The sequence below is a fragment of the Anopheles moucheti genome, chromosome 2, assembly GCF_943734755.1.
Source record: "Anopheles moucheti chromosome 2, idAnoMoucSN_F20_07, whole genome shotgun sequence".
Taxonomy (NCBI): Eukaryota; Metazoa; Arthropoda; class Insecta; order Diptera; family Culicidae; genus Anopheles; species Anopheles moucheti.
In genome coordinates, this window is record NC_069140.1 from 7,125,219 (window position 1) to 7,143,927 (window position 18,709).

The 18,709-nt window shown below is 46.5% G+C and overlaps 1 protein-coding gene across 1 annotated transcript in view; it reads right to left on the reverse strand.

The window, feature by feature from the left end:
• Window positions 1–4,772: 4,772 nt before the first annotated feature.
• Window positions 4,773–18,709, reverse strand: part of LOC128298917 (uncharacterized) — a 32,470-nt gene continuing 18,533 nt past the window's right edge. The window contains exons 5-6 of the mRNA XM_053034726.1: window positions 6,860–7,175; window positions 4,773–6,144 (exon numbers count right to left, since the gene is read on the reverse strand). Coding sequence (XP_052890686.1) covers window positions 5,989–6,144; window positions 6,860–7,175 — 472 coding nt within the window. The 3' untranslated portion in view covers window positions 4,773–5,988. The remainder of the gene's footprint in view (window positions 6,145–6,859; window positions 7,176–18,709) is intronic.

The following is an 18,709-nucleotide window of genomic DNA, read 5'->3' on the forward strand; positions in this document are numbered from 1 at the left end:
TTCAAACCAATTGAAAGTAAATCACTTCATGTAGAATTTACACCACAAAACTTAAATATATTAACCGAGTATCATAAAAAAATATCCTTAATTTCATGAAGTATCTGCTGCTACGGCTCATAATATAGAATTCCGACAAGGTCCCACCAAATGTAAAGCATCACCTTCTGAATTCTGAAGCTTACTTTATTGACCTTTTCCGTTCTAATTTTCAGTTAAAAATGTTATGAAATTTATACAATTGCGTAATTCCAGCATCAAGACGATAGGATATTGGTTAACTTGTTAATACCCAACACATTGGCAGACTGTAGCAAGTGTTTAGGACTTATAAATCCTTCAGTTACAGCACAATGATTGCAGGACCTTTTGGAGTTGCTGTGTCCCTTCTGACGAAGAAGACGACCCTTCTGTTTGCATGTCACCTTAAAGTTCAGGTGAAGATCTAGATACTCACTGCTCTCAAAATCTAAGATTTCAATATATCAGAAGTTCAATCTTATATCTAATGCCTAAATGTCATAAATATCACCTAGAACCGTTAGAATACTTACAGAACTAAATACAAACTTAATCTACCAGGATCGACATTTGGTCCACCCATTTCATTGCTATACTTTTTCGACTCTGGACCAATGTTGGGCAGAGGCTGTATGGTGAAAGTTGTCGTCATGCAGTCTACACGGTGCTGTTGCCGTCTTCTCTTGTTACCATCCACAATCGGCGCACGGTGCACTTGAATTCACTTTACAACCAACTTAAATCTGCTTCCCCATCACTGGAACCAGCCTCCACTGTACCGGCAACCACGTGGAAGACGAGCTCTCGTGGAAAAGAAACAGCAAAATAGCCCCGGACCAACGCTCGACAGAACTAACAACGAGTCCGCCCATTCGCCAAATGTCCACGGATGAAAGCGGAGCGTGACGGTGCGTTTCAGCGGGATGCGATGATGGTGGCAGTGTTAACGATTATTTCTCCTCTTTCTCTCTCTCACTCACTCTGGCTTTCTTTGGATGCTGAAAGTCAAAATCGGAGTAGGCCTGGAAAAAAAATCGCAACACTCGCCCCAAAATGTAAACGCTCCCCGTCCGTTCACTAATCGCCACACAAACGGATCGTCTTCGCCCGAGCTTGCAAGTGCTCGGCAACAGTCGATCCGCCCCTCGTGCACTAAAACAACTGCCAGCTTGCGCTGAGCGTGATCTCGGGTTTGGCAAGATAAATGAAGCCTCCGAAAAGAACACGCGCGCCTGCCAACCAACCGACCAGCCTGCCCCGCGGTTGCGGCAACCTAAATGATCTTTCGGCACTTCTTTTGAATACGCGCTGGTCGCCACGTTTTTCGGGCCCCGAAAACGCAACGCTAAATTAATTGTCCATCTTTTGTGTGTGTTTTCACGCTACCGCTACGGGTTTTTGATGGTTTTGCGATAAGTTAGCATGGGTTTTTGGATGGTACGAAGAGCTGTTCATATTTGGGTAGAATTACGTTGAAGAATAGCTTGCAAGGTGTGTGTGTGTGTTGAGGATGTTATGGAGTTATTGCATTACTTGTTTAGTTCTTGTTCAACATCTTCAGAAATGTTGTAAAAACAGCAGTTCCTTAATTCTATGTATTTCTAGGTTATACCTTGATTGATCTTCTCTTGATAGATAAACGAGGCTCATAAATTAACTATAAATAGTGCACCCGTAATACATTTAAAATAAGTTTTTGATTAGATTGTTAAAGTAATCAATACATACGCTATTAAGTGACATTAGATGATTGACTAGTACGGGGCCTCTACGCCACGTTCATCGTCCATTCGCTGTCATTTAAAATCCACCATGGCGATCACTGGCATAACAACAAACAAATGAGCAATAGTAGATCTCCAATTGCGCTTGCCCTTAATCGCGTCAACATCCGGATCTATGGCCCGCAGCTAAGGGCTGAGACTTGCAAGACCAACCCAAGCTACGGTTCCGATAAGTAGGATCTACTTGACATGATTACCATCAGCCCCAGTGGCAGCACAAACCGCCGCCCCGAAGGGAGCGATCCGTCACTAGCTTGCGACTAGTGCTGCAAGATGGCCGCCGATATCTTGCCATTGCCCTACCCACTCCGCAGAAGCCGGTAATGAGTTGGTAAGCCGTGCACAAACTGATAATACCCATTAGCATAACGAACCGTCGCCACGAGATGCTAACCATGGCAATGGGTTTCCCTACTTCCCAAGCCAATTCACAGATAGGACCGATAGGAACTACTGTCCTCCGTCCATTTTCGCGCCTTGCTTCGTCCAGTTAACCAGTGTTTCTATCCCGCTTTTGCTATGTCCGTCGCCTTTCTTGGTGAAAATTGTAGCACAGTGAGAAAAGCTATCTGTCCATCGGATCGGCCAATGTTCGACACGCCGTAGCTTCTGCACGTTCTGCGTCTTTAACTTCGCGATCAGGCGCGCAACAGGCGGGTATGCCGAGAGCGACTTACAACACCCAAGTCCACGGCTACTAAAGACACGGCCCGAGACAGAGTGAGGGAGAACGAGATACAGCTCATTATCGGTAATTTAGATCTTCCTGCACGTCCAGAGTTTGATCTGTTGGGTAGTTCGTGTAGGGTTTCGCTACGAACGGTTCAACCTTCCAGGCAGTTCCCGAGCCGTGTGTAGTTGACTTCTAACTTAATAAACCCTAAACACATATAATTTTCTTTCCCGCGCGTTGTCGCATTTAAAGGATCGCGGGTCCTATCCGGGTCGTCGTTGAGCGTATTTAGTTGTGGAAGGAATATGTATACGGAGTGTTGTAAGGGGACACCTCTATTATGAAAAGGTATGTAGACAGGTATCAAAATGTATTCTAGTTAAGACTAGAGCTTTTTGACTCAAGTAATATTGAATATTCAATGTACAATAAGTTTTTATTACACTTGCTGAAGTTTTTAAAACATTTTTTAAATGATTGTACAACAATAACATATGAAATTGTTAAATGTCGTACACATTTTATTTTGATGTTTTTCATTAAATATCATAAACTTAATGAACTAAAACTAAAATTGTGCGCAGTTTAACACTACACATGGTTCGCATGAAGCTGTACGAACAAACTATCAATGTAACTCGGAGATCCGCATTGTTGTGATAGTGCAAACTATTCTTGCAACGATTCTTTTGAATTTAATAATCATTCAACTGATTTGTGAGCCATCTAGCGTGAAAAACATGAAGCTCTTGAAAATTTTCCGTGATAGCAAATTGATTGCGACCGTGGGTTGCGGTTGATGTCTCAGCTAGGTACGATGCGGTTTATGTCTGAGCTAACGAAGCGACATCTGGCAACGTGAACGATTCTGCTGTTATATTGATATTCCAGATAAAATAGGAAATTGTTTCAAGAAAGTAATTTGCAAGAAAATGAAACATGCTGATTTAAATTTAAAGTCTTCAATTTCACTGGACCTTAAAACACCCTTTAATTGAAATTTGTTGTTGCCTCTAATCGTCAATTTTAATAAATGGCTATTTGATAAACTGTGGCACTAAACGTGTATAACAACAAAACTGAGTCCAAAACCATTTCTTGCAAATGAACTGGTTATGCTCCGAAGCGCGATATTTATTTGCTGCATAATAATCAACTGTGCTTTGACTAGATTTTTGTACAACAATTTCTCTAATACGATACAAAAACCAACCCACAGATTTCGGAAACATTGAGCACACATCAATCCGAAACAAATAATAACACAAACGATAATTTTCTTTTCGCAATTTTGTTGGGTTTTTTGTATATTTTAAATTATAATTATCATCACTTAAAATGTTAGGTAATCATCATCACTCCGCAAACATTTTTCTCTTATCGCAACACTAATGCCTCCCCTTGTCTGGGATTCACCCTCCGCCCAGCTTACCATACCATACTGATCCTACCATTTTGTATACTGCTGGTCACATTATTCGCACCGCAACACTTTCACTAAAACACTAAAAATACAATGTTCGCCTATTTCGCTGAATCGGGCACCGGTATTTTTTCTTCGTTTTTGCTCCTGCCAGAATGGTCGGATCTTGCATGATTAGTGTATGTTTCTGTCGAAGTAATTTCCGTTTCCGTTCTGCATCTTCTTCCTTTATCGTCCTCCCTTTTTACTGTTTATCGTGTGCACTCAATGTGAGTGAGCTTGCTTCTCTCTCTCACCTGCTTCTACTTTTACAAATAGCACTGTCCCTAAGATTTAAAAACAAAATAGCAAAATGAAACCGGGCCAGATTCCCTAAAAATGCGCACAATCACGCACACGCACGCTGATTGCATCAGAGCAAGGATCTTTTAGTAAGCTGTCATTACATTTCGAGCGACTCCGAAGGAATCTGCACTACTAATGCAACCGTCAAACGCGTCCTACAGTAAATCATCTGACCGATCCCCTTGTCTGTGTCCGTGTGCGTATATGCATCTCCGTGGCGTCCAATATTCGCGAATCCTTCTCCTTCACATTCTTCCTAATCGAATCGTCAGCCAACGGCACTAAGTAAACACCCGCCCAATAGAGCTTTCTGCTACTACTACTGGTGGTGGTGGTGGCCCTCGCCAACACGTATCATATTAAAACGCATAGCACAGTTGAAGGTTAGGCATTGGTCGTCCATTATAGTCTACATGCATTCATCTAAATCCGGAATATGTTGTACATACTAATACTATTTCTTCATTTTTTTATGTGAGTTTTGCTAGCCTGTTCTCCCTTTCTCTTCTCTTCTTCTATAGCGAGAGAAGTTAGGCACCATTCGCATTTCTGGGACATGTATGTGTTTGTGGATGTACATTTAATTGTGCTTGTTGTTTTTTCCGTGTCAGTCTTCTCTTCTAATGTTTACAAATCGTAATATTAAAAACATCTGTTACGAAATTTCGAACAAAGGACAAGGATCCTGAAGAAGTGGGATGCAAAGCATACTAAAAACGCAAAACTGAAGAGCCGTACCTCCAGGTGGGTGGCAAAAAAAGAAACAAAAAGTGTGTCGATTCTAGCTAGGGCTGGAATGTTCAAACCGTCGATGCGTGCTGCAGTTGCCGCGCGTACTAAAAACAAAAACTTCATAAATACTAATACGCGTTAACATTTACGTTTGCTCTTTTCAAAAACTGTATGCAACTACTTCTTTCTACTTCTGTTACACCTGTTTTTTTTGCACAAACTTTATCAATCACAGGTGGGTTTTGAAGGGGTGGGGTGGTAGTTTTGGAATGGAAACTTAAACAATTACACAACTCGGTTTAGCACCAAAATAAAAAATAGTTAAATTTTTACGCCTGCCAACTGCAACTGCGCACCTCAACGCGAAATTCGCACGCACCTATTGAATGACTTTTGTTTTTCATCTTGCCCTTTCCCCCATCGTTTAATCGTGGCATACTAGATCCCTTTTGCCTCGCTGGACGTTTGTTCTAATTCCTATGCCAGGAATGGCTCTGTCTTGTGTACTAAAACGTTGGTTTTACATCCAAGCATTAAAAGGGTGATGTTTAGTGAGCAATTTCACTTCTGTCCTGTTTCGTTTCAGCGGAAGCGGGAAGCGCTGGGGAGTGGGATAGTGTGTTGGAGGGCATTTGCGTACAAGAAAACAGATAATAAATTAAATTAGTTTAAGCGCCTAGGCGCTGATATCTCTCACTACTTTCAATGCTCTCGACAGGTGTTGGTGAGGAGCTTTACTGACTCGTGCTGGAGAGTAAGTTTAAAAAAAACCAAAAACACAATAGGACAAATCGCGTTGGCGTTTTTGTATGCACACGCATTTTCGATCATCCTCACCCAGTAGGAATGGTGGAAATCTAGAGCCTAGGGGCTAGGCTTGCAGAGAACGATCAATGGATCGCATTGTTCGCCAGCATAATATCTCTAGCGCCGGTTCTGCTTAGCTTATAATTGTGCACCGTGTGCACCTAGACGACACTTAGCTTCTAACCGTTTGGAAATCATTATGATTAATACACGTAGATCGTCTTGAGCTGGGGTTTCAGCTCGGGCGGTATGACTGGGGCAGGTTCGTGCGTTTTCCGCGATACCAGACGCTTGAAGCGACCGGACAGCTGACGTTTCAGTCCCTTGAAGCCGGTCTTCTCGTTATGTACTAACGCGTCCTGTTTTGGAAGAGAGCAAACAGTAAAGACATTTATTAGTACGGTGCAGATAATGGTGGTTTCATTGATGAGCCGCCCTAATGTTTTAAAAGCTCGACGAGCGAAAAGCATTCCTTCCACGCAGCAATCAATTGGCCATTGTTTCTGGGCTTGGTACGATGCTTCATTGACCGCCGAAAATGAGTTCAGCCGGAAGCATCCCACCAAAAACCTTGAAACAGGGGAAACCCATCAAAGCTTTCGACCGTTGATGATGGACCGTTTTGCGTTTTTCGTACACCCGTTCCATCAATTCTCAGGTTTCACAGGGTTCGTTTGCTCTTTTTTTTTTGCACGGTTTCATTCTTGCTTTCCCATTCGTTCCACGTTCGTACACCACCCATAAGGACAATGCTCTTTTCGGTTGCTTCGGCACCCTTCATGCCAAGCGCAGGATGTAAGAAGCAGCACAACCATCGGGGGTTGTTGTCTGGTGATTCCAGCTGCTGCCTCTGCTCTCAATTGCGTCCGCGGTCACTGTTCGGACTCTCGGGACGGGGGCGCTGAACTGAATGTTGAGTTCCGCCGCAAAAAAAAAAGAAACAAAATGCTCCTCGGCTTGTTTCGACGCCGGAGGAGGAGTTCAAGGCCTTAAAGATTGTGGGATAGAATGAATGCTCTGCTCACGGCGCAAACGGAATCGAGATTGAATATTCGCTACGAAATCGAAGCTTACCTGACTACTGGCGTTGTAGATGTTCGGTTGCGGTGGTAACGGTGGAAAGACCCACACAGTAGACGGACTCTGCCGGAAGGCTATCGGCGTTGGCACGGAGTAGCCTGTTTCCGGACTGCTGCCGCCATTCGGCTGGTGGTGGTGATTACTGCTACTATGGTTCTGCTGGTTCTGCTGAGGATGGCTGGTTCCGTTGTGATGAAGCTGGTGGTGACTGAACGGGTGATGATGGTGTTGGTGGTGGTGCGGTGCCGCCTCCACATTGTTCGCCGTCACCGGGCTCACCGTCGACGACTCTTCCCGCTTTCTCAGCTTACTGCGGACGAGACGCATCGTCATTAGGGTACCGTTGCTTCCAACCATTTTCCTGAACTCGTTAATCTTGGCGCGTCGGTTGTTTTCTGTGCCCCCGTCTGCCTTCTACTGAGACTGTTGGGCTCTCTTTGTTGGGGTTGTACGGCTCTCAAGAGGTCCCAAAACCCAAAACAAAGCTGATCACTCGGTTGATCAAAAAAGGAAACACAATTCTTCACTTCTTATCACAGACAATTCCGTTTCCTTCGTTAGTTTGCAATTCTCCCCTTCGAGAGGCTTCACACGATTTGGCAAAACAGTCACTGCACAGCCAAATGTTAGGTTCTTCCAACCCAAAGACTAGAGGTTTCTGCTATTTATTTGTTAAAGCTGCGATCATCAACTGGAGGACATTTTCTGGTTGCACTTTCTTGCACCGCGGAGCTCTCAAGTTTGTGCCGTCCGAAGTACACTTCTTCCTTCCGCAAAACAACTGGTTTGCGCTGCTGTAGCTTGCGTTCGGTCACACAACCCAAAAAAACTGGCGTGTCGAACTACTGGCCACACTCATACACACGGATTCTTCGGAGGGAAGGCTCACACTCACACAACAACCCAAAACGTTCGCGCTGGATAATGATCCTTTTTCCCTGTTGCGTGTTCTAACCGTGGCTACGCTCCCAGAGCACTCACACGTTACACACTGTCGGGCTGGCCGCACAATCGAGCGCCTTTTGTACAGCAGCGGTAACCTTCCCGGGACCCGTACCGCGGCGCGTTCGGGAGCCTTCGCAAATGGCCGCACAAACACACGCGCAACGTGTATCCTTAAACCGAAGTCACACGCTTGTAACCGTTTATAAAACGGTTTGTCCTTGCTAATGTCACACTGGGATTTGCGAAGGTTTTGATGCTGCTTTTGATGGCACACGCGAAGCCAAAGTGACAAATATCACACCCGAAAATACCCGCACCAACAAAACACTGGTTCTTAATTCGCTTTTTTTTACGTCGTCGTGGTACACCACTTTCTTTTAAGCTGTGGCCTCTTTAGTTTGTTTGTTTTTTAAATTATCTGGCGGCCCTTACTAGATGTCGCTTGAAATACCACTTTCGAGGGCGCGTAATGCTTCCTTCTAGCTGTTTTAGCACTCGCGGTTCGCTTCGCGTTTGTGTCCGCTAGATGCGACGGTTCGTACTCGACTTGCTTCGGTTCGTCGTCGGTGGTTCGATTTTTATATAGCTGCGCGAACGACGATCGCGAATACGGTTGCGTACAATCATCACCACCACGAGCGCGCGCCCGTATGTTGGGGGCAGCAAAAAACAACAGCGCCTATACACACAAACCACACGGACAACCGGGCAGCTCCATGCTCCCATACGTATGGCGTGGAGCGCGTACACACTGTTGCGTCGCAAGCGCTTCCCCACTGACGTCACACGCACACAACACCGTACGCGGTTTGTCGGCGGGTTTCGTTCCAAACCGAATGCATTAAAAAAAAGGAATACATTCATCGTAATATGACGATCCACCAAAAACGTCACTGGATTGCTTTCCCAGCCGCGCCAGTGCGTGTTGGTCGGACGCAACAAAAACAAAAATAAAACGCCGGGTCGGAACTTTCCGTCCGTGTTTCACGCATCCATCCCGTGCGTGTGTTTGTGGGTGCGCACAAAACAATAGTAACACAACCAGCACACACAGTCACATGGCGCGGGCATTTTGTGAGTCATAAAAGATGCAGTACGGAGCAACCGTACCTTTCTAGTGGTTTGACTCCAGTCCGAACTGGAATCGGTTGGTATCGACCCGCAGGGTATGACTAGACAGTTCCACCCAGAAACACTATCTCCCGCTTGTACAACACACAACAAGCAGCCGGAGGCACCATCCAGTATATCCATCTCGCCGTCGTAGCACCCCCGTTCAGGTAAGACACACACAGGTCTTACGGACAAAGTTCAAGTGCACCGGAACAGACAAAGAGGGAGCCAACCAACCCGTTCGAAACGCGATCGATACGAAAACCTATTCAAGGTCGATCGGAACCGGTTATCCAAGCCCACGGGGACTGCTGGTGCACCGTCGAGCTGCATTATGCATGCGTCAAATCGCTTGACGTGCCACCCCAACGAGACTCCATGTTGTCATTTCTTCTTGAGAAGACCAAAACCAAAAACCTAATTAAGGTTCAACCCACAACCCAAGAACCCCACCATCATCGGATCGTAATTATCTTGGAAAGGTATAGGAACGACCTTACCGGCCATCTACGGCTCCGTTACCTCTCCAATTTCACATCGGAACCTGGAGCTCACCAGGAAATGGTGTCTTCCGGACAGATGTCGCTTATCGGTCGGAGCGCTGGACGTGCTGGACAACGCCATTTTCACCGTTTAAGCCGCAAATCGACCCTTCGAACCCGTCATCCGTGCACTTTGGAGTCCATTCTTTTTCTGTCCAACAGCACAATGGCGATGGTGCTTTGCCTTGGAGCGAACTCCACCGCTTAGTAATATCGGCACGTTTTGTGGACGATAGCCACAATCATTGCGCTCACCCGAGCATGATGCATTAGCTGCCCCTCAATGGTACAAGATACACGCGTACATGTGTGACATCCGGCAAGCAGACCCAAGATATAAATCATCCACTGGCGAGACGTGCTACCGATCGAAGAAATCTCCCGTTCGGAGCTGACTCACCAACGCGCTGGGCCTTGGTATGGCGATGTGGTAACAAACGTATCAGCACGATGTTAACATTGGGCAATGGGGAGATACCACCCGATATAATCAACCTGGCTGTGTCCGAAAGCTGGGAGCTATTATATTGCTCATGCCGATTGCGAATGCACTATTTGCCGATCGTTCACCAGTTGGGGGTTGGGTTCGGGTTCGTCAACACGCGCTAATTGTCGTCTTCTTTTGCGATCTAGGAAGTATGGAAGGGAGCATTCGAAACCGCAATAGTGCTGCTTGCTACAGACGATGCAAATGAGGTTACAGCGGGTCTGATCGCGCACCCCACTCACCAAGTCCCCGAGAGTCAATGGGCATGCGGAAGAACGGTTCCAAAGCGGTTCGTCGCTTCATGTCATTCGGAAGCGATATTAGTACTAATTTGCATTGTAAACTTCAATGACAGTGCAATGTACTCCGTATCCCTGAGCTGCAAGCTGTCCAAAGCATTGCAATCTCGCTTCCCCATCCTAACACCTCTAATCAACTTTTTCTTTGCATGTTGCTCGAACCGATGCCTGAAAAAGTTCCACCGAGGTACGCCGAGACGGTATCTGATCGAAACTTACCTCGAAGTGTAAGCCATTGTACGTTACGCTATAAATTTGATAACTCGACACCGATTTCCTTCAACTCGCGCTCTCGCCGTCCCTACTCGCAGCGGTCAAAAGCGAGGCAGTGAGGCAATGAGGCAGTAACGCCACAACAATTCATTCATGAAAAAACCTTGGTTCCACGGCAACAAACCAAGATAACGGAGCACCAAGACGCATCGGACAATGACGCCATCGGTAAATGGACGAGCGACGAACGGGAGATACAATACTCCTCGAACTCTACGTTCCGTGTGTTGTTTACGCCCTACTGACGTCGTAACCAAGAACCATATTCTTCTTCTACCCCATATGCGCTGTCTGTGTTGCGAAATCAGAACACTCAGAGCCTTCACAATCCTCGGATGAAGAAAACAAACATTAGCGCGCCGTCGAGGTGAAAAACATGTTTTGCTCAGGGACTTTTTGCTGATGTCACGGGTGGCGTGAAATAGTTTCCAATGCGACGTTAAACCCCTGTTTATCTTGTCTCCAGACAAATACGACAGTTTGTCCTTATCTTGCGGATATTCATTTTTTCCACGAAAAACTACTATTGTGAGGTTAGGTTTACAAAAGTGCACCTTCAACGTGGTTAGAGATACCAAGAAATTGGCAAGGAATTCAAGATAGGGCTTGCGTATATAGGCACAGAAAAGGTTAGAATCCCAATAGGATAATAATGCTTAATAACCACGTCTTGTTGTCCATCAATTAGAACGATGTACAGACTAACAAATTAGCTCTTTGCTCGTATCTGAATTAAGAGGCTTACATCCTATCGCTCCTTTTTGCTGCTCTCTCATTCTGTCCTCCATTTGATTCCGTCGATTAATCAACCCTTTTTGTCAAAATTAAGGTTTCCATTCACGACGTTTCCGTTTCAAATGAGCTTCTAAAGATTTTTTTCCCCAAACATGACCTCGAACCTTTTTTTTAACAGTCGTGAGAAACACAATGCGAAAAGTTCCTTGCACTAATGTTCTCACATTGGAACACAGTTCTTCCTGGTGCGGTGGAAACATTCGTCGCAGCATCTATCTATCCAATGAATCACAATGAAAAACACATTATGAATTTGGGAAGATAACGAGCTGTCCGCAATTATCATCTCGTTTATGCGAACATTTTAATTTGTTCAATTCCAAAGGGTACAAAACAGTACATTTAGCACACGCATCAACCATCCGAAGGTCAGACCACTAAATTGACCGGAATTCGGAACATTTCTGATGGTTCGAGCGGTCATGCGTAACTATCTCGCACATAAGCACTTTGCGGACGTAAATCGCAGGACGATAAACAATAAGGCTAACATATAACGCTGTACACTCGCGTGAGGAACTCATTTGTGATGTTTTGTTTGAGAAGTTTGAGGCAGAAGGATTCGAACATCTGTTCGACGCTTGTTGCTATTTGACATTCAACAATCAGAGTGGCTACACTGGTTGGACATTGGAAATGGCATGACAAACAAAAACAAATTTATCAGCAGCCTTAACCAACAACAAGCAAACAAACAACAGCTAACCACGAACCCGTGCTCCAGTAACTGATGAAAAACAATTTTTCCCTCTTTGGGGGCCCGTCACTCGGGGCTGGCATCTCGGTGGATTCCACGGCATCCACGTGAGCAGTCCCATTCGATCCACTTAGCGGGGACAGTCCAGTGACTCCCCGGTGTTAATCATTGATCAAAGTTCTTTCCATTAGACCATCGGTATGTCATACACAATGTACATAAAATGAAAGAATACCTAATCCGAAACAAAACATTTCATACCGGTCGAAGGAAACGCATTGTCCAGCTGGGCGATTGTGTTCAATCGAATCGGAACCGTGTTATCATGCTTATCGTATCACGGTCTGCGAACAAGACACCGCAGGAAGAACACCACACTTTATCTTTATCCCAATCAGGCACACCTGTTCCGATAGCTTGAATCCGATTGTTACATTATTTGATTAATGCACTGCGCAAACAGTCCAGCCCCGTCTCGCCGGTCGCCAATGTCTAATTTCTTGAGAATATTAGATCATCACGACTGTTCATTGCTTTTAGAACTGAAACTCCGTTGGGCGGAAGACTCACCACATCGAACCTCACCAACCCCCCCGCTTTCTGATTAATGCGCTAAAATGTGATATCGTTTATCTCGCACGATGCATTCATTATAAACCTCCAGATGGATCTTAATTGAGGGGAGTTGCGATCAAAATTTTCCCACCCTCAGACCTGTTTACAAACTGACAGCAAATACGATCGTAATGGTTTGATAAGTTCATACGTCAAAACATGAAGTTTAAATAATGTTAACCTCCTCCTGTCATAGGGATCTCCACCGCCTACTAGATGGTGTACTCACTTTCACCTGGTTCAACCATCAGTTTTGAAGATTATGCAACATATTTGCAACAAGCCGTACGATCCAGTGAGGATAGAAAAAGAACCATCAAAACTTCAATCGTGGCTATAAATGATTGACGAAATAAACATCCCTCACTCTCACACTTTTCTTGCGGCGTCGTTGAATCATTGTGCAATGTGAAACTTTTACCCCAACAACAAGCGGGATAAGTCCAATGGTACGCATCAAGGCCTTTCCAGCCAGATGTGCATGATGTTTTGTGGTACTTCCCTTCCCGTTTGTAATGTAACGCACAATGGTCACATACAACGATCGATCCCATGACGTCATTCGTCGAATGTTTATGTAGCTATAGCATACACATCCATACGGTGTACAACTTTGAACACAAAATACCATATATACTGCGAAGAAAGTGAATCAAGCAGTAGCCGAGCCGTTTGGTTTTTGGAGGGAGGACACTATTATGCTGTTGGAGTGACTCATTGCTCAGCGAGGAGAGAAACCCAACAGTAGAGACACTGGTTTGGAAGGGGTTAGGGAAGTTAACCAGAAACATCATTTGCCTGATTAACGAGCCCGATTACAACAAACAAAAACCATGTTGTTGAAGAATGATTACTGTTGTCTTCCCCCAACCCGGTCGACCTCGATGGATAGAACAGATGTACAATTACATGCGCGATCTGTTCTAGCAATTCCATGTGATCATCAATCCACCACCATTTGCGGTCGTTTCCACTCACATGGCTAGGTCAATTAGCTTTTTATCAATTATGAAACAAAAAAAACGGAACGGAACGGAACGGAACTGAGCAGAGATATTAACGTTCTATGACTCAACCACTCGTCTTGGAAATCAGTCCTACTGTTCTCCTAGTCCTCCTCCATCGAAACGTCGGTGCATTGGATGAAACACACCAACCGGTCGGCTTAGGCAGGCAATTAACACCTTTGCAAGATATTGCAGACCACGCACACCTCAAGTGCGCTACACGGAGATAGCCGAGGGGTAACCTCCTTTCCGATAAACCTCTTCAAAACTGTTCAACCAGAAGCACCATTGCAAATTGCCAATTTTAGAACGATTCGTCAGCGATATCACACTTCAAACCTCTGAGGTATTTGAGTGTGGTGTCTGATGCATCTTCCAAATGCCGGGGGAGACCTCTCGAAAGCAAGACTTTTTATTCCTCAAAACGACGAACCTGCATGAATCAGTACGTGCAAGTGTCGTGCATTGTCTGTGGCCCCCAACCCGTGAGCGGCCTCGATTAACTAATTGCATAATTACCGCCGTAAACACACCGCTCCTACTCCACCGAGGACACGTGCCAACCAGTGGAGATGACCACTGCAGCAGTGGAGTGAGTGCAGTGTGCAGTGAGGCGGTAAAGCGGTACGCGACCATGAAGTGTTGTCGATCATCATTACCTTTCCATGTAGAGATACAGATATACCTCCTCCATCGTGAAGTGCGAGATTGTACCGCTCCAGCCGTCAGTGCCACGTTCGGCTGTCAGTTACACGCGCTGGCTGGCCGCTCGGGGTAGCGTGCGTTCGTGCTCGGCGACGTTCAACGGTGCTGACGATGGTGCTGCTACTGCAGACTAGCGTGCTTGGCGTGGCACAGTCCTTGGGCCGCCGCCGCGGGGTTTTGTTTTCGGTGCTAACAACAAAAAGCTCCCAGCTAAAAACACACCGGGAACTTTCAGGTTCACCTCCAAAAGTTCAGCACGCGCGCGTGTGTGTTGGGTCAAAGGTGCGATTTCACCACCACCACTACTGTTCCGTTTGTTCCGTTTGGGCCAAAATGGCTAAATGGCGGCCATCGAGCAGCAGGAACGGACAACACACCACACGGACTGCTTTGCCGATCACACACCAGCAGGGGGAGCTATGGAGCGACCACGAATCAGCTGTTCTTCCAGTGCTGATGGTGCTGGTGGAGCGGTCTCGGGGGGACCTTCTCGGCAGCGCGCTTCTTCATCGCCAACTGCAGCCGCGTGCCCGTGGCAGAACTTTGTAACGGGGCAAACAAACCCCCTTCCGGTTGTACTGAGCGGCACTGCTATCGATAAGATCGGGCCGCTTTGGACGTGTACCAAAGCGAGCTGCGCAGCTGTTCTAACCCTCTGCGCTCGGCGTAGTTGAAGAACAGCGGAGGCTATTTTTTGCACCTCAGACAAACACACAAACACCGCCCGTTAGCGAGCAAGATGATCGGCGGAACCACTACCACACGATCGTTAGATGTTCCGCACAGGTAACGCCACTGCACTTAGTATGCGTTACTAAGCACTAGGCGCCACGCATGTTACCACTCGCGCTGGCGCTTGCAAATGAGCCCCACTTACAGCAAAACGGTTCGAACTCACCGTCTACCGAAAAGACAATGGCGAATCGTGGTCAGCTAGTTTGCGATCAGCCTGCAGTTTCACCAATCTTCCTTCCGGTCCACCGTTTGTGCGATCGCGCACGATCACCACCACCGTCACTGTTCGACCTCCTTTGTCGGGTGAGCGCGCGCCGTACGTTAGGATAGGAACCTCGAAACTTCACCACTGCTTTTTGCAACAAAGAAATTCGCCTGCGGCCAACTTCTGCACAACCATTTGCTGCTAGCCCTTGCAGCAACAGAAAAAAACCCTCTGCAAATCGCTGCAGCACACACCCGAGCGACGCTCCCTTTTACGCTTTTTTCCTCACGTTCTCACTCGTTTACACCCTTCAGCGCGATAAGATAGTCCCGCTTAGAGCTGCGTCCGCCTCGGTTGCCTCGTCGGCAGTAGCGTCAACAGCTGATGACATTTGCCTAAACACACGGCACGCACGCACTCACGGATACGCACTCATTCGGCAGACACAAATGCACGCACACACATATGCGCACGGATCCACAAAAGGCGCACGCAGCAGCGTTGGTGGCGGTACGCAATGTGTTTTTGTTCGCTACACGCTCCGCTCAGAGGCACATTTGGACGGGGACTGGTTTCCGAGCATCGACGGACCGCTAGTTTTAACCGAAGAAACTAACCGACCGTAACAGCAGTCGTCGTCGTCGTCGTCGCCGTGTGCCGTGTGTGTGTGCTGGCTGGCTGGCAGCAGTAGCAGAACAACAGCAGCAACAGACAGCAACAGACAGCAGCAGCCCCGTTGTGGTGGAAGGGGTTCAAAGCAACCAGTTGGAGTTCCCCGTCGACCGACCGGCCGGAAAGCCTTCAACAAAAATGCCCCTGGAATCTGAGCAAACCGACCGGGGCGGGTTGTGTTGAGTGAGTGGCTGTGTGGGAAAAGATCGCTACAGTACTCACCGAACCCGACGAGTAATCCCTGCATCTGTCTCGCTCTCGAAACTCGAACTCGAAACTCTGACTCATGCAACTCCATGGCAGTTCCACTGCTGTGCTGCAACCGTCAACTGACTGCTCAGATAGATGGAAACGCAACCCCTACCGCACGAGTTTTCGTCCAAAGCGTCCCGACCCCTGAGATATCCGTACACTCTCGTGAGTATCCGCTCGGAAAGATGGAAACCCGATGATGCTGGCTTTCCAATGTGCCGCGCATCGGGCAGCAACATAATTGAGCCACGGGCACCCATAAACGAGGGTAATGATCTTAAGATGGATGATCATCGAACCTTGAGGCAGAGCGCATCGATCGAAAGAAGATGCTTCACTTCAAACCCCCTGTTAGGTGCTGCAGAAGGCGGGATGTCACTGCTAAATGCACCTGGAAGAACTCACCCTAAAACAAATTTATCCAATAAGAAAAATCACACAGGGTTCACAACGACTTATCGACGAAATTCCAGCTGTTCGGTCAACAACTTCCGTCTCAAACGATAAACGAAACGGCCATAAACGAAAGATGTCAGTTGCCAATACCACCCTGCATGCCCGTGTGTCCGTTATAATAAACATAAATCCCGCTAAAGCTAATAATACCCTGCTTTAAAACGATATTTCAACACATCTTATCAGCAGCAATGCCACTTTCGGCGCACTTTATTCCATTTGCCACAACCGCAAACAAAAAAAATACTTCCCTTCAAACTTACATCAGCTCACATTTGGCTGGGCGGTCAATGTACATACTTCACGTCGCAACCATTGTTAAGACACTTTAAATTGTTGTTAACCTTTGTTTTTTTTCGTAACCTTCGACACGTTAGAGGCCTCACACTGTTCCTAATCAACAGTGTGCCAAACGCGTCTCAGATTACGTCTCCATGGCCCACCAAGGGTTCTGGGGGTGCCGACGTTCTGGGCGAAAAGCGCACATTGGCACTCCGCAAAGCAAACACACAAATGAACAATCAACACCCACCGCACCTTTTGACCCGTGCGCCGCAAATCGACAAATTGTTTTGACAATAACTTAATAGATTCGTCGATTGATAGTCAATTGTGTGATTGGCAAACATTTCCGCGGCCCCGCTAAACTGACCGGCTTGCATGCATCGTGGCGCCGCAGCGTTCGCGCAACGAAGCGATGTTGCTCCATTTTTTACTATAGACCTGATAATGATACCCCGACAAAGTGATCCCAACTCATGCGCGTTCGTTGTTAATTACGCCAAAAGTTATTTGCGGGGCGCGCTCGAATGTGTCAACAAATGATCGCTTTTCGTTTTGATTCGCACCAAACTGTACGTACCGGAACATGCCGTTCTAGCGAAACAAGCGACCGCCCAGCGGAAAAAGGCACGTCTAAGATCTTTGCGTCATTTAAGGTGTTTATGCTAATCGTGCGAGAGTGTTTAATAATATTAGCGCATGGTTTTGCTTCAGGAAACATTGGGCGCAGCAGTATTCGGACGCTAATCATGAGCTTGACGCTCGACGACGGCTCAGTCCAATGACGGAGACTACTGTACATTACCAGCAATGAATTGTTTTAATGCTTGTGTGTTTGTTTGCGTTCCACGCATTGATTGTTGCGGGAATTTCAAGCAGTTAAACCGCGCTAGGGATTTTTTCGAAGTAATGTACACACATTGGGGTTTTCTAGCGATTTGCTGATTTGCGATTGGGGAAAAACAAAATGAAACCTGTTTGGGGATTTTGTCGAAGCAATCGTGTAACGTTTGGCTTGTGTTTTATAAATTGGCAGTTCAAGGTGGTAAAAATAGCTTCGAAACAATCGTAACGGATTTTACGGGATTTTCGGTATTCGTTAGCAATGAACAAGTTTTCCCACTGATGATCTGTATGTATTCTAGGGTTTATTTCTAATGTCCCGATATGGCATTCTAACATGGACAACTTCGTCTATAAATTTCCAACTCGTTTTGCACCAGTTCGATGCAGTTTGCCTGCAACTGGACAAGTACAAGTCGTATACATTATATCCACCTTCAGCAGTACACGCGTGTCTGACGGATGTTTCATAATTTGCTTTGCAAAATACATATATATGTATATCGGCATGTCTAATCGAGCACATTCGCAACGGAACACAGTGTCGCCAGTATCTAGAGCAGGGTCAGGGGCTTGATCGCGTGTACCCCCCCATTACACTGCGAACGCTGGCGTTTGTCGTGCATTTGTTCTGGCTATTGCTACAGCTCAGTTGCACCACATACTTGATAAATTCTCCGTCACTCGACTGGTAGCGCCAACTGGTGGCAATTCGTCACAACTACGCACGCGAGCACGCTCACCGCGAGCTCTGCCACTGGCCCCTAGTGCTACCTCTCCGCCAGCCTTCAACATGCAACCTGATGGAATGGCATTGTTCACCGCTCGTTTCCTTAACTGTCGCGGTTGACCTTCGAAGAACGTTCAACGACTACAACTCATGCCAGGTAGTTCTAAACTAGAAACAGAACCACAAAAGGG